Here is a 14,444-nt window from a genome sequence, read left to right as displayed (position 1 = left end):
AGAAAGACAATTATCATATGGTTTCAGTCATATGTGGAACATAAGGAATAACTGGGAGGACCACAGCAGAAGGGAGGGAATATGGAATGGGAGGAAATCAGAGAGGGAGACAAACCATAAGAAACTCTGGACTCTGGGAACCAAACTGACAGTTACAGAAGGAAGGGGGTTGGGGGGATAGTGTATCTGGATAAGGGTGCGTGTGTGTTATACTCAACTAATGAATCTAACACTACATTAAAATCTAATGATGTAGTATATGTTGGCTAATTGAACAAAATTAAAAAATAGTGAAAAAAATAAAATAAAGTGAAAAATTGTACATGGATCTGTCCCCTGACAACCTCTCTGATCTCATTTCCTTCCATCTTGATTTTTTCTCACTTCCAATCTGGCCATACTAGGCTGCTACCTCCAGGCACATTTTGTCTCAAGGCATCAGCAACGTGGTTTTTACCCCCCCCCACTTTATTCAGTTTTTTACTCAAATGTCATCTGTTCTGAGGGAGATTATCTATCTAATAAAGTAGTATGCCCAAGATCCCATCCTGCCACTTTACTTATCCTGCTTGCTTTTTTCTAAACAATCATCACAGCCTGATGGACGTATATAGTATGTTAGGAAGAAAGAGATAAGAATTTGGCCCCATCCAGCATGGTGTATACTGTAAGGGTTATGGGAACAAGGACTTTGCTTCTGCCTATTTCCCCTTCCTAAAGCAGTGCCATAATCATTTCCAGTCTTGCCTCTGATTTAGCACCAAGATGTGAGAGATTTTCAATATCACCATGGAATAACATAAGACCTGATTCTAGACTGGTGGCCCAAGGAAGAGTGTATGACTGTCTCTAAACAACAGAATGTAAGTGCAAGGGAATAGAGACAGTTTTCTTCATTGCCTAGTCAAGGATGAGCCTCCCTCTGGCTCAGAAAAAGTAGGTGTGATAATAATATTACCATGGAGCAATCCAAAGCTTTGTTCTAGTCTGGAAGCACAGAAAATTAGGGGGTAAAACTATAGTAGGTGAACACAGTACATTGATCTTTTTTTTCTGTCTTCCTCCCATTAAGACATAGTTTTGTATTTTGCTCACTGCTGTATACTCAACCCCTAAAATAGAATTAGATATATGATGAAACCTTCCTCAGATTAACAAGCTGTGGAATATCCCCAAATCACTGTAAAATAATATAAGGCTTATGGGCCAGGGGTGTAAAGATGGTGGTGACTGTCTTCCTTCCCCCACTAAGATATATTCTCTAAGATATCAGGTACTTTGTCTAGATTGTTCACTGTTCAATCCTCAGGTCCTAGGACAGGGTTGAGCTTCTGTCTGATTGTATGTTAATAACCTAATATCATCATGAAATGATATAATGCTTGGTTCAGGACTTGGGGCCTAGTGGGAAAGCAGGGACTAGAAAACATCATTATATATCTAAAAAGTATATACATTTCTATCTTTTGTCATCTAACATATGCACCCCTCTAACCCTTTAGTTATATTTATCACTTTTTTTTTATTGTTCTGTGAAGTTTTATACCACCTTCTATCTTTATTATTGGACTGAAGGCTACTTAAATGATAAAAGACCATGTGTTAAGAAAGGAAGGTTTTTATTTTGTCTACTGGTATGTCCCAAACTCTTTAAAACAGTGCCAGGATTAGGGCCAGCCTTCCTCTGAGAGTCATAATGTGGGGTAACCCCAATATTATCATGAGGAAATGTAAGGTCTGTTTCTCATCTTGAGGTCATGGGTGGTAGTAGATATCTGTCTCAGGAACAGCCAAAATACAATCTTCTATGAAAACTGTAATTTTGTCTTTTTTAGTCAGTAGCCAGTGCTGTGGCTAGGGCCAAGCGTTCCTGAGTGTCAAAAGTGGTAAAAGTACTTAGAACAGCAACTAACATTCTAAGGTCCATGTTATTGGCTGTTTTGTTGTTGCAATCCATCTCCCAATTAGAAAAAAAAATATTTCTACAATTAAAAACAAAATAAATTTCACATGACTTAAAGTTTCCCATTTATGTCAAAAAATTTAAAAGCACAAAAACCAATACTATTATCAATTATGGTTATATTTGAAGTAAATGTATAAGACATAGACAAGATTCACACCAAATTCATGTCAGTGTTGCTTCAGCAGAGGAAGGAAACTTTATAGTATTGGGAAAGGATTTATTATATGTAATGCTCTGACTTTTTAAACTATATCTAAAGCAAGTATGCCAAAATGTTAATATATTAATTGTTTGTTAAATACTAACTGTTGATTTGGGGCAAAAGTAAATAGATGTTATATTTTACATACTTTCCATATCATGTTTTACTTTTTCAAAATAAATAAAATACAAAGAGAATTTAAAACACCATTATAGCTGATTTATTACAATGTTTTCAATATTAAACATATTTAGGAAATATGCATATGCATATGCAATATGCAAGGACATAAAGTATCTGAATAATACAATCAAGAACTTAATAATGGAGAAAACTTTAAATTTTGTATTTTATAGAAACTATACATTCCTTTTTTAATGGAAGTTTTAAATAAACCAATTACCATTGGAGAGATAAGAAGGCTGATTAAGGATCTACCATCAAAACTGTCAACAGGATTAAATTGTTTTATAGCTTGATACTAGCTAATTTTAAAAGAACAACAGGAATTTTAATATTTTTTAAACAAAGAACAAATAATTCTAATAATTCTAATGCTTTTTAAAGCTATTTCAGACCACAAAAAAGACTGAAAATTCACCAATTCATTTTTAAAGTTAGCACAATTTTAAAAGCAGAACTTGATAAAGACAGGGTTAAGAAAGAAAAAATACAATTTCAGTTTGAAATATAAATGCAATAATTCTAAATAAAATATTGGTAAATAAAATCTAGCAATGTATCAAATGATTATTATAACATGACCAAGTAGGATTTATTTCAGAAACACAAATTTCGTTCAACATCAAATACCTAGTCCTCTAATTCATTACATCAACAAATTAAAGGAAAACAAAATCATATGATTTTATCAGTAGATGCTGAAAGACATTTGATAAATTTCAGGAGCCACTTTCAGTAAGCCCCCTAATGTGAAACAGGAATAAAAAAAAATGGAATAAAAGAAACTCCTTAAACATTTTAATGGTCAATGACTATTTGTCAATAACCAACAACAAATGTTATGTTAATAGGGAACACTAAAGACAATTCCATGAAACCTAATCCCAGACAAGCATATCTGTCATAATCATTATTCAACATTATTTTGAATAAATAAAATTATCTCTATTTGCAGGTGAAATGATTGTATACCTAGAAGATTGAAAATATTATATTTTTTAAAAAGTGTAATAAGAGGGTTTAGTAAGCTGATTCAATATAAGGTAAACATTTTTAAAAATGATCTGCAGTTTATCTATATTGTCAGAAATAAAAAGTTACAAATGAGGAGGAAAAAATACCTAATTCAAAATGTGACAAAATCTGTAAAAATATTTAGAAATAAATGTAGTCAGATATAATGGATCCATATGAAGAACATTACAAAAACAAAACCAAAAGATTTTAATGATGTACCAAAATTCTCGAGTGTTAAGGGTTAATATCATTAAAATTGTCTTCTAAACAGAAATGTAGAAATGTATCACAATTCTAAGATATCAGAATTTTTTTAAATGTGGAAATAATGCTTTCAATTTTCATAGAAAGAATGAACTTCTAGAACAATTTATATAAAAGATGAAAAGGGGAAAAAAAAACACCTAATGAGATGTAACTTACTTTATCAGAGTTCAAAATTTATGGTCAAGCCACTATAGTTAAACAACAAGATACTGGCTCACAGACTGAAAAATGGGTAGTTTATTTAATAAATATGATAGAATAGTCCGGAACCCAATGTGAATAAAATGTATATTTGAACCTTTATCTTATACCATATACAAAATAAACTCTAGATGGCTCAAACAGTTAAAACCTTAACATTAATGAAAATTCTAGAAAAAATATAGGTGAATATATGTATAACGGGGGCGCATGCATCTGAAAAAGATAAGAAACCACAAAGCTTAAAAGGAGGTAGTAGTCTATCTAAAAGTTAAAAACAACAATGGCAACAACTGTAATAGTAAAAGATATCATCAATAAAGTCAAGATCAATGATAGAATGGAAAAAATACAGATGGGCTACAAATGATTAATATGTATCCTAGAGAAATATAGTAAGAATTCCTACAAATATATAAGGAAAAGATCAAAGATTCAATAGATAAATGTGCAAAGGGTAAGTACTAGCAAATCACAAAAGAGAAAAATCCAAATAATCAACAAACAAACAAACCTCTTTGAGCTTGTCAATTAAAAAAATACTATGTAATTTTTCACCCTCCAGATCTGCAAACTTGAAAGAGTGCTGGAGAGGATACTGGGAAATAAGCACTTTCATTTTGTATAGTAATTTTGTAATATTTCTTAAAATTAAATATACCCCCTACCTAGCAACCCATTTCTGGGACACTACCCAATAGAAATAAAAGCACCAGTATTTATTGCAGCAATGCTATGGTGAAAAAAGGAAAGGAAATAATTTAAGTGACCACCAATAATAGAATGGCTGAGTACATTTTCAGTATATAAATGTACTGTATATGCAGCTGCTAGAGGGAAGGAGAGAGAAAGGAAGAGGGGGAATGGGTGATTTATTTAATAAATGTGATGGCATAATCAGGTAGCTGATGTGAACAAAATGTATAATTCGACCTCTGTGTTATACCATATACAAAGTAAATTCCAGAGGCAGAGGGGAACTAGGAGAGGAAAGGAGGGAGGAGAGAGGGAGAGAGAGGGAGACTTGCAGCTACTGATTAGAAAATATATCATGGGTATTCCAAATGTGAAAAGCAATTACAGAGAAATGATGTGGCTTTTCACTTTTACAGAAGAGACTACAACAAACTTCCTGTAAGTGGATGGGGAAAACATGGAAGGTTATACATCATGTTCTTAACACTTGTTACCTGGGAAGAAGAAAGAGGGGAGATAATAACATAGGGGAAAGGATCTGGTGTGGAGTTACACCATTATTTTTTCTTTAGTTTTTCATTGTTCCAGTGGTAATGAATATTTTGCAATTTTCTATTAACACCCATATTAAATCTTCAATTACAGAACAAGACAATATCAAAAGTACCAACGTACACTTGGGACAAAACTGTGGGACCAGTCGTTATAAGATTTGGAGGCACAATAAGTAACAAGTAATAATAAGTTCCTGAATCTCTGACACCAAAACTGTTCCAAAAATTCACAATTACAAGAACATGTCATGTTTTACATTTAATAGTTCCACGACTTTTGCAAAGAGCACAATGAATTTAAGGGGTTTTCACCAAGCCATAGACATAAATGTGAATATCGTCATCAAACTTAATGAAGTAGACGGATGGCTTGGCCACCACTTGATGGATAAAAATGCCGGTTCTCTTGGACCCATCATCTTTGGCGTGTTCCACTTGCTTGCCCACGAGGCTGTCGACCACTTCTCCAGGCTCCCGTTCTGCTGTAGGGAAATAGTAGTTGGAATCTGGAATGATGCGCAGGTCACCGTCTTTGTAGTCATCCAGCAACGTGTACATATAAAGGACAGGATCTTTCTCATAAGTGATGTAAAACCAAGTGTCCATCACGGGGGCTCGCGCCAGGACCATGCCCTTCCATTCATCTTTCGTACCGTGCTCACCCTCAAACACATGCCCCACTGCTTTGCCAATCAGGGAATCCGCCAGGCGCGAATCAATGCGAGGAGTTGGCACTCTTTCCGGAAGGACTTCTAGCGCTAAAACTCTTTTATCTCGGTGCAGCTCTAGCCCATAGACACTATCTTTGCCATCATATTTGATGATGTAGAGAGTGGGCTTCACGGAAACCTGCTCAAGCACAGTGCCCTTCCACTGCTCCACGGGCTCATTGCCTTCCTTCCAGCCGTGTTGAATACGGCAGCCCACGATGTTCCTACGCGTGAGGAAAGTGGGCTTGCGCCGCTGCTTCCTGTGGGTGTGCCTTTTCTTCATCAGGTATGCGGAGACGCCATCTACACCCATTGGGGGCACAGTTGGGGGTGACATGGCTCAGGGTTTAAGGAGGCTCAAGCAAAGCTGCCACTTCCTCAATTAAGCTGACAAAAAGTCAACACTATCAAATATGAGATATTTTTTCGTGATCTCTGAGTCCGTCCTCCCTTCCCCAAGTGCAAGGCTCTCACCAAGACTTGACAGAAACGCTCTAACTCTGACCGTGGGCGCCGGGGCAGCGTGGGCCTTTTGAGTGTTCTCCTTCCCCGCCCAGGAGAGGTGTCTGCAGCAGTGGCGGTTGCCGCAGCAGATGGCGGGCTAATTTGTACTGCCTACGCCTCGCACCCACCCCGACTCCCAACCCCGAGTCCCGGAATTGACCACTTAGCTGTTATCGGGTGCTGAAGCTGCGAAACGGTGATTGAGGAGACGACAGGGAAGGTAGGCAAGGGATAAGAGAGATGACTGCAGCGGCAAAGGCGCAGGCAGCGGTGGGTCTCTGACAAGTCCGCGCGGCCTCGGCTTCGCAGCGCTGCTCTGTTTGGCCTAGCTCTGGCGCCGAGGTTTTTGCTGTTTCAGGAATCCGACCCCTCTGAGCCCGCCTGCGCCTCGGCCCCGCCCCCTGCCATTCCGCCTTCCGCTGGGCCTGCAGCGACAGGGCGGGTCAGTGCGCGCACCCGCGTTCAGTCCACACAGTCACAGTCTCTCACTCCATTTCCTCACGCGCTCCCAGACCGCTTCCCTCAAACTGGAGCCAGACAGGCCGGTCCCCCTGCTCCTTCTTTCTGGCCGCCTTTCGCCCGTCAGCCTTCTCCACAGACACTCCATCTGCTTTCTATCTTACAGGAATTCCTTACAAAGACTTTATAAAATAATATTCAATATACACATACACAGAGCTTGTACATACAAATTATTTTCTTTCAGTTTAAGGAATATGAGAGCAGTGAAGGAAAAGCCTGTGTACAGCCCACCATCTTGATCCAAACTCTCCTTTATATTTTCTACCTGATGACTCCTAGTAATGCCTTTTTTAATGATCTTCTTTTCTGAATGTAAAAGAAATGTACTGACATTGTAGAGAACTTCTGAAATTCAGTGAAATAAAAGACAAAACTAACTTTAATCTTTCTCATTAGTAAATCTATGCTTATATTTTACAAAATTGTGAGATTTCAAACTTTTATAGCTTATTTTTTCCAGTTTATATCAAGAGCATTTTCCAAGCTTATCAAATACTCTGAAAACATATTTTTAATGGTCCCTTAGTTTCTTTGTATGGATGGTCCATTATTTGTGCTAAATGACCTATGACAAAATAGATAAGGTAGTTTACCTTCATATATGGATTTATTGAGCTAGTATAAACCATATTTTCAAATAATATTTAATGCCATGGAAATCCGCATGTGAGATAAGAACAATGTGTGAAAAAGCAGGCTATTGAGACAAAATTGTAGAGAGAGAAATGAAAGGGTTTTTGTTGTATATATTTGGTGTTTTTCTGATTATAGAACTACTGCATCCTCATATGGAAAATCTGAAAGATAGAAAAGAAAGTGTCCATACTTTCACCTACCTCAAGTCACAGGGCTGTTATGAGGATTAAATAGGAATGTCTGTAAAACTTTAAGCCCTGCATCCTACTTTACAAGATAGCAATTAAAGCCAGGGAAGTCTAGCTCCCTAATTCTCATTCCTCCATCCTTCACTGGTGAGAAGACAATACCTCATGTCATCACAGGTAAAATAAAGGACATTAATTTATCTGGAAATATAGAAAAGTAGGGGAGAGAGCTGCAAGATGACAATACTCGCTGCCTCCACATTTCATAACTTCCAAGACAGGGAGAGAAAAACCTAGTCCTTGTACAAGTTAATAGCTAAAAGGGCAGAATATTCTGGATCCCCCAATTCCCCATGTTTCCCAGGCCAAGGACTTTGCAGATGGGATAAGTCTCCAATACTACACATTGAGAAAATAATTCCGAAAAGCAAGAAAACTACATACACTAAAAGGTACTTCTAAACTCTTTAGAATGTCATAGTGCTGTGTACATATTGACACATATATACAACTTACACACTGAAAGAAAGAAGGCATGTGCAAATGTCATGCCATTATGTTACACAAAAAAATGTGTTCCAGGTAATTTCCCATACCAAGATGTGCCAAGCTCTTATTGCTTAAAAAAGCAGTTGACATGTAGGAAAAGACCACACAGGTCACACAAATGGAGGGCAAACAATTCACTCAGGCCCTTTGGTTATATACTTCAACGGAATTCTTGCTTACAACTCCACAAAGCAACCTGAGAAAACAATTTCTAATATCCTTTCTTCTCTAAAACTATGATTCTAATATTAAGTCATTACCTAACATTATGAATTCAGGGATTCAGTGGACCTTACCACACTATGATATAATGTATATTTTGTATATCTGCCTACTCAACTATAAAACCATCAAGAGAGAACTTTTATCTTGCATCTCAAGTATCTTACACAAGGTAGGTACTCAATAAATATTTATGAAATAAAGAAATAAGTGGTTTTAGCTGCTCTGCTTCAATCCAAAGAAATCATCCCTAATGAAGCAAGTACTCTTACACAGCCTCTACAGACTAAAGTCCTAGTGACTCAAAATCTCTCACAGCAGCTTTATTTATCCCTTCAAAACACCCAGATCACTGACCCTGTGAATGTGCCCAGATATCTGAAAATGATTAGGAGAGCACCATCAACCTACAATATGTGGATAATAATAACATCTACCTCAAAGGGTAGCTGTAAAGATTAAAATAAATAAAAGTAAATTTCTTAACACATGAACAAACTCATGGTAAGTACTTGTGGTCTCCTAACCAGTCATCCCTAAAACAAGTCCTTTTTCTTACCAGGTTTGTCTACAAACCACCTGGCTCATGTCCCATCTCTAAACCTTTGCTCTATTTTACACTCAAGATCTCTCTTTTTTTTAAATTCAACTAGTCAACATAGAGTACATCATTAATTTTTGAGGTAGTGTTCATTGACTCATTAGTTGTGTATAACGCCCAGTGCTCATCACAACATGTGCTGTCCTTAATGCCCATCACCTCTTTGTCAGGACCTGAGTGTAAATCAAAAAGGCACTGTGGCAAGGATTTTGTCCCTTATAGCCAGTTTCAGAGGATGCTTTCAAATGCTGTAATTTTCTGGAAGCCCAAATTCTGGATAAATAAAACATTGTTGAAAATAAATTTGGGAGGTACAAGGATAATTTATAATTGGATGGGTGGTGGAGATAGACATAAATGTTGTTCATTTCATTGTACAAGGCAGATCATAGTACATGCTGTGACAGGTACAAATTAAGCACTGGTGACCCAAAGGAGGTAGTGATTTGTTATGGTTGGGGAGATTGGAAAAGACAACTTGAAACAAAAGGAAGACATTCAGAAGGTAGTAGAATATTGAGGCCTTTTCAGTCTAAGTAGAAAACAGCTGAAAGAAAGGCACAGAGGGATGCATGGGCATAGGATATATGAAAAACTGGTCAGAAGATGGTGGCTGGAGCACAGAGTATGCCAGACTCAGAAACAGGGTATGTGGTTTGTGGTGGAAACAAGGTTAGTTGACAGCCTCAAATGCAGGAAATTGATCTTCCATCCACTGCAGGAATTTGATCTTCCCTCCACTGCTGAGTGGAAGCAGATGATGTTCCAATTCCTCTGATGTAGTGTTGGCAGGACCAACTAGAGAGCTGATTTTCCATGACCTATCTGGCAGAAGCAGGCAGTGATTCCCTAAGATGGCAGTGCTTCCCTGTCAGAGTAATTCGTATAAGTGGTGCTGAGCACAGAACTGGTCTTCCACCCCCCACTCAACAGAAGCAAGCAATGTGGTGTTTTGACTTTCTTATGTAGTGTCAGTGAGGTTTAATGATACATTGTTCCTCCACCATCATCTGATGGTATAAGGTAGTGTTAGTGACCTCTATTCTATAGCCTCTTCTCACCCTGCTCCCATATCAACACAACAGCAATGGAGCTATGAATGACACAGAACAAGGCAGGGCTGTCAACACTCTGGTTTCCAACACTCTTGGAGTTAGTGAAAACCAGTGAGGAACTGAAATTACATCCCTACCTACCATCAATGAGACTGAATGAGGAGAACAAGATGGGACTACATGGTACACAACTTTCCCTACACTTTGGTGTTAGTGAGGTCCATTGGTCAGATAAGCATTCACATCCACGTCCACTTGGAGGCAGTAAGATGGTATGAGTCAGTACCCAACTTGCACTATGAAGGTATTGGCAGATCTGACAAGGGAGCAAAATATCTATCTCACACATGTGCAATGAGGTAGTATGAGTCAGTGTTCCACTTTTGCAAAGCAGGTGTCAGGAAATCCCACTAGAAGTTGACATGTACACACACCTGACCATCCAGCTACATCACAACAGGGACACTCTCTGTTAAAAAAAAAAGTTAGATAGACTACAGAGCCTCATATTATAATATTAAAAATGATAAGGGTGTGATGAAAATAACAAGTCATACAAAGATCAAGGGAAATCACAACTTGAATGATGGAAGAAAATTAATAGATGTCAAGATTGAGATAAATCAATTATTGAAATAATCTGAAACAGATTTTAAAGCAGCTATCACAAAAATGCTTTAGTAAGCAATTATTAATTATCTTGAAAACCTCGGCAAACAAATGGAAGGTATAAAAAAAAAAGCCAAACAGAAACTTTAGAATAGACAATAAAACAATCAAAATAAAGATCTCCTGGGATTGGAACAATTTCTAAAAATGTTTCCAGTATAGTCAATATACATTTTTTTAAAAGATGTATTTATTTATTTGAGAGGGTGAGAGAGAAAGAGTGGGTGTAGGGGAAGTGGGGGAGGGAGAGAGAATCTCAAGAAGACTCTGAGTTGAGCATGGAGCTGCTGTGGGGCTCAATCTCATTATCCTGAGACCATGACCTGAGCTGAAACCAAGAGTTGGACACTTAACTGCCTGAAATACCCAGGTGCCCCTACATTGTTATATCAATATCAGGTGTATATTATAGTGATTCAACAATTCCATATATCACCCAGTGCTTATCACGACAAGTGGACTTCTTAACCCACATCACCTATTTCACCCATCTCCTCACTCACCTCCCCTATGGTAATCATCAGTTTGTCCTCTATAATTAAGAATTGCAATTAATCTATAATCTATAACCTATAATTAAGAGTCTGTTTTTTGGCTTCTCTCTCTCCCTCTCTCTCTCTCTCTCTCTCTCTCTCTCTCTCCCCCTTTGCTCATTTGTTTTGTTTCATGAATTCCACATATGAATGAAATCATATAGGTTTTTACTTTCTCTGACTGAATTATTTGGATTAAGGAGTGGGGGTAGGGGAAGTGGGGGAGGGAGAGAGAGAGAGGCAAGCTTTGCAAAAGTGGAACACTGACTCACATTACCTCATTATGTGGATTAAGGAGTCCACTTAACATTATGCTCTAGTTCCATCCATATCACTGAAAATAGCAAAATTTCATTCTTGATTATGGCCAAATAATATTCCATTGTTATACTTATTGTCTATAAGCACCACATCTTTTTTATCCATTCATCTATCAATGGACATGGGGGCTGCTTCCATAATTTGGCTATTGTAAATAATGCTGCTATAAATATAGGGCTACATGTATCTCCTTGAATTAGTGTTTTTGTATTTTTGGGGTAAGTATGCATTAACAAAATTACTAGATTATAGGGAAGTTTTATTTTTAACTTTTTGAGGAAGTGCCATACTTTTTCTGGAGTGGCTGCACCAGTTTGCATTCCCACCCACAGAACAAGAGGTCTCCCTTTTCTCAATCTTCACCAAAACTTGTTTCTTGTGTTTTTTATTTCAGTCATTCAGACAGGTATGAAGTAATATCTAGTTGCAGCTTTAATTTGCATTTTCCTGATGATGAGTGATGTTGAGCATCTTTCCATGTGTCTGTTGGCCATCTGGATGTCTTCTTTGGAGAAATGTTTGTTCAGGTCTTTTGCCCCCCCTCCTTTTTTTTAGTTGGATTATTTGATTTTGGGGTGTTGAGTTTTATAAGTTCTTTAATTTTAAAGTATTTATTTAAATTCCACTTAGTTAACATACAGTGTAACAGTTTCAGGAGTAGAATTTAGTAATTCAACACTTACATACAACAGTCAGTGCTCATCACAAGTGCACTCCTTAATCCCCATCACCTATTTAACCCATCCCCCCAACTACTTCCCCTCTGGTAACCATTACTTTTTTCTCTATAGTTAAGAATCTGTTTCTTGGTTTTCCTCTTTCTTTTCCCATATGTTCCTTTGTTTTCTTTCTTAAACTCCACAAATGAGTGAAATCATATGTATTTGTCTTTCTCTGACTGACTTATTTGTCATGGTATAATACTCTCTACCCCCATCCACATCACAACAAATGGAAAGACATCATTCCTTTTTATGGCTGAGTAATGTAAACACACACACACACACACACACACACACATGAACATATATATATATGAATAAATACCCACTTCATACCTCTCAGAATGGCTAAAATTAACAACACAAGAAACAACAGGCATTGGCAAGGATGCAGAGAAAGGGGAATTCTCTTGCACTGTTGGTGAGAATGCAAACTGGTGCAGCCACTCTGGGAAACAGTAAGAAAGTTCCTCAGAAAGTTAAAAATAGAACTACCCTATGATCCAGCAATTGCACTACTAGGTATTTACCCAAAGGATACAAAAATACAAAATCAAGGGGGTATGTGTACCCCAGTGTTTATAGCAACATTTTCAACAATAGCCAAACTATGGAAAGAGCCCAATGACCATCAACTAGTAAATGGATAAAAATGTGATCTATCTATCATCTATCTATCTATCTATCTATCTATCTATCTATCTATCATCTATCTATCTATCTATCTATCTAATTCAGCCATTAAAAGGAATGAATGCTTGCCATCTGCAATGACGTGGATGGAGCTAGAACTGTATTATGCTAACCAAAATAAGTCAGTCAGAGAAAGACAAATACCACATGATTTCACTCATATGTGGAATATAAGAAACAAAACAGATGTACATATGGGAAGGGGGAAAAAGAGAGAGAAACAAACCATAAGGAACTCAATGATAGAGAACAAAGTGAGGGTTGATGGAGGGATGTGAGTGGGAGATGGGCTAAATGGGTGATAGGTATTAGGGAAGCCACTTGTCCTGTTGAGCACTGGGTATTATATGTAAGTGATGAATCACTAAATTCTACTCCTGAAAACAATGTGACACTACATGTAACTAACTAGAATTTAAATAAAAATTTGGAAAAAAAACATGCAATCTGTAGCTGTAATTAAATTCTTACCTTTAGAAATAATCTTAAAATATTTATTAACTTTTCACTTAGGTACTAAAACTTCTTCAGTAATTTTTGTTTTGATCTAATCTGTAATACCAGTATGCCTCCACCCTCTTATCTTAGTATATGTTAAATATGTTAAATGATGACAAACAATTGAGGCAAATTACATATTCATTACCATTTTTGGCAGAAGACATGAACAGACACTTCTCCAAAGAAGACATACAAATGGCTAACAGACACATGAAAAAATGTTCAACATCGTTAGCCATCAGGGAAATCCAAATCAAAACCACATTGAGATACAGCCTTACATCAGTTAGAATGGCAAAAATTGACAAGGCAATAAACAACAAATCTTGGAGAGGTTGTGGAGAAAGAGGAACCCTCTTACATTGTTGGTGGGAATGCAAATTGGTACAGCCACTGTCGAAAACAATGTGGATGTTCCTCAAAAATTTAAAAAGAGGGCTACACTATGACCCAGCAATGGCACTACTGGGTATTTACCCCAAAGATACAGATATAGTGAAAAGAAGGGCCACATGCACCCCAATGTTCATAGCAGTAATGTCCACAATAGCCAAACTGTGGAAGGTGCCGAGATTCCCTTCAACAGTTGAATGGTTAAAGAACATGTGGTCCATATATACAATGGAATATTACTCAGCCATCAGAAAGGATGAATACCCAACATTTGCATCAACATGGATGGAACTGGAGGAGATTATGCTAAGTGAAATAAGTCATGCAGAGAAAGTCAATTATCATATGGTTTCACTTATTTGTGGAACATCAGGAATAGAATGGAGGACATTAGAAGAAGGAAGGGAAAAACGAAGGGAGGGAGATCAGAGGGGGGAGATGAACCATGAGAGACTATGGACTCTGGGAAACAATCTGAGGGTTTTAGAGGGGAAGGGGTAGGGGATGGGTTATCCTGGTGATGAGAATTAAGGAGGGCA

General features: G+C 37.4%; 1 protein-coding gene across 1 annotated transcript; it reads right to left on the bottom strand.

The window, feature by feature from the left end:
• Window positions 1-2,389: 2,389 nt before the first annotated feature.
• Window positions 2,390-6,596, bottom strand: SPIN4 (spindlin family member 4). Its single transcript, XM_073890448.1, has one exon. It carries the CDS (start codon window positions 6,131-6,133, stop codon window positions 5,384-5,386), a length of 750 nt encoding a protein of 249 aa, XP_073746549.1. The 5' UTR covers window positions 6,134-6,596; the 3' UTR covers window positions 2,390-5,383.
• Window positions 6,597-14,444: the final 7,848 nt, after the last annotated feature.

Source organism: Callorhinus ursinus, unplaced genomic scaffold, assembly GCF_003265705.2.
Source record: "Callorhinus ursinus isolate GAN/ISIS: 27379988/994484 unplaced genomic scaffold, GSC_fseal_2.0 scaffold181, whole genome shotgun sequence".
In the NCBI taxonomy this organism is placed as follows: domain Eukaryota; kingdom Metazoa; phylum Chordata; class Mammalia; order Carnivora; family Otariidae; genus Callorhinus; species Callorhinus ursinus.
This window is presented reverse-complemented; position numbering and strand designations above follow the sequence as displayed.

Excerpts from the sequence above, each read along its gene's own strand:
- SPIN4 (XM_073890448.1), bottom strand. The coding sequence starts at position 6,133 with ATGTCACCCCCAACTGTGCCCCCAATGGGTGTAGATGGCGTCTCCGCA.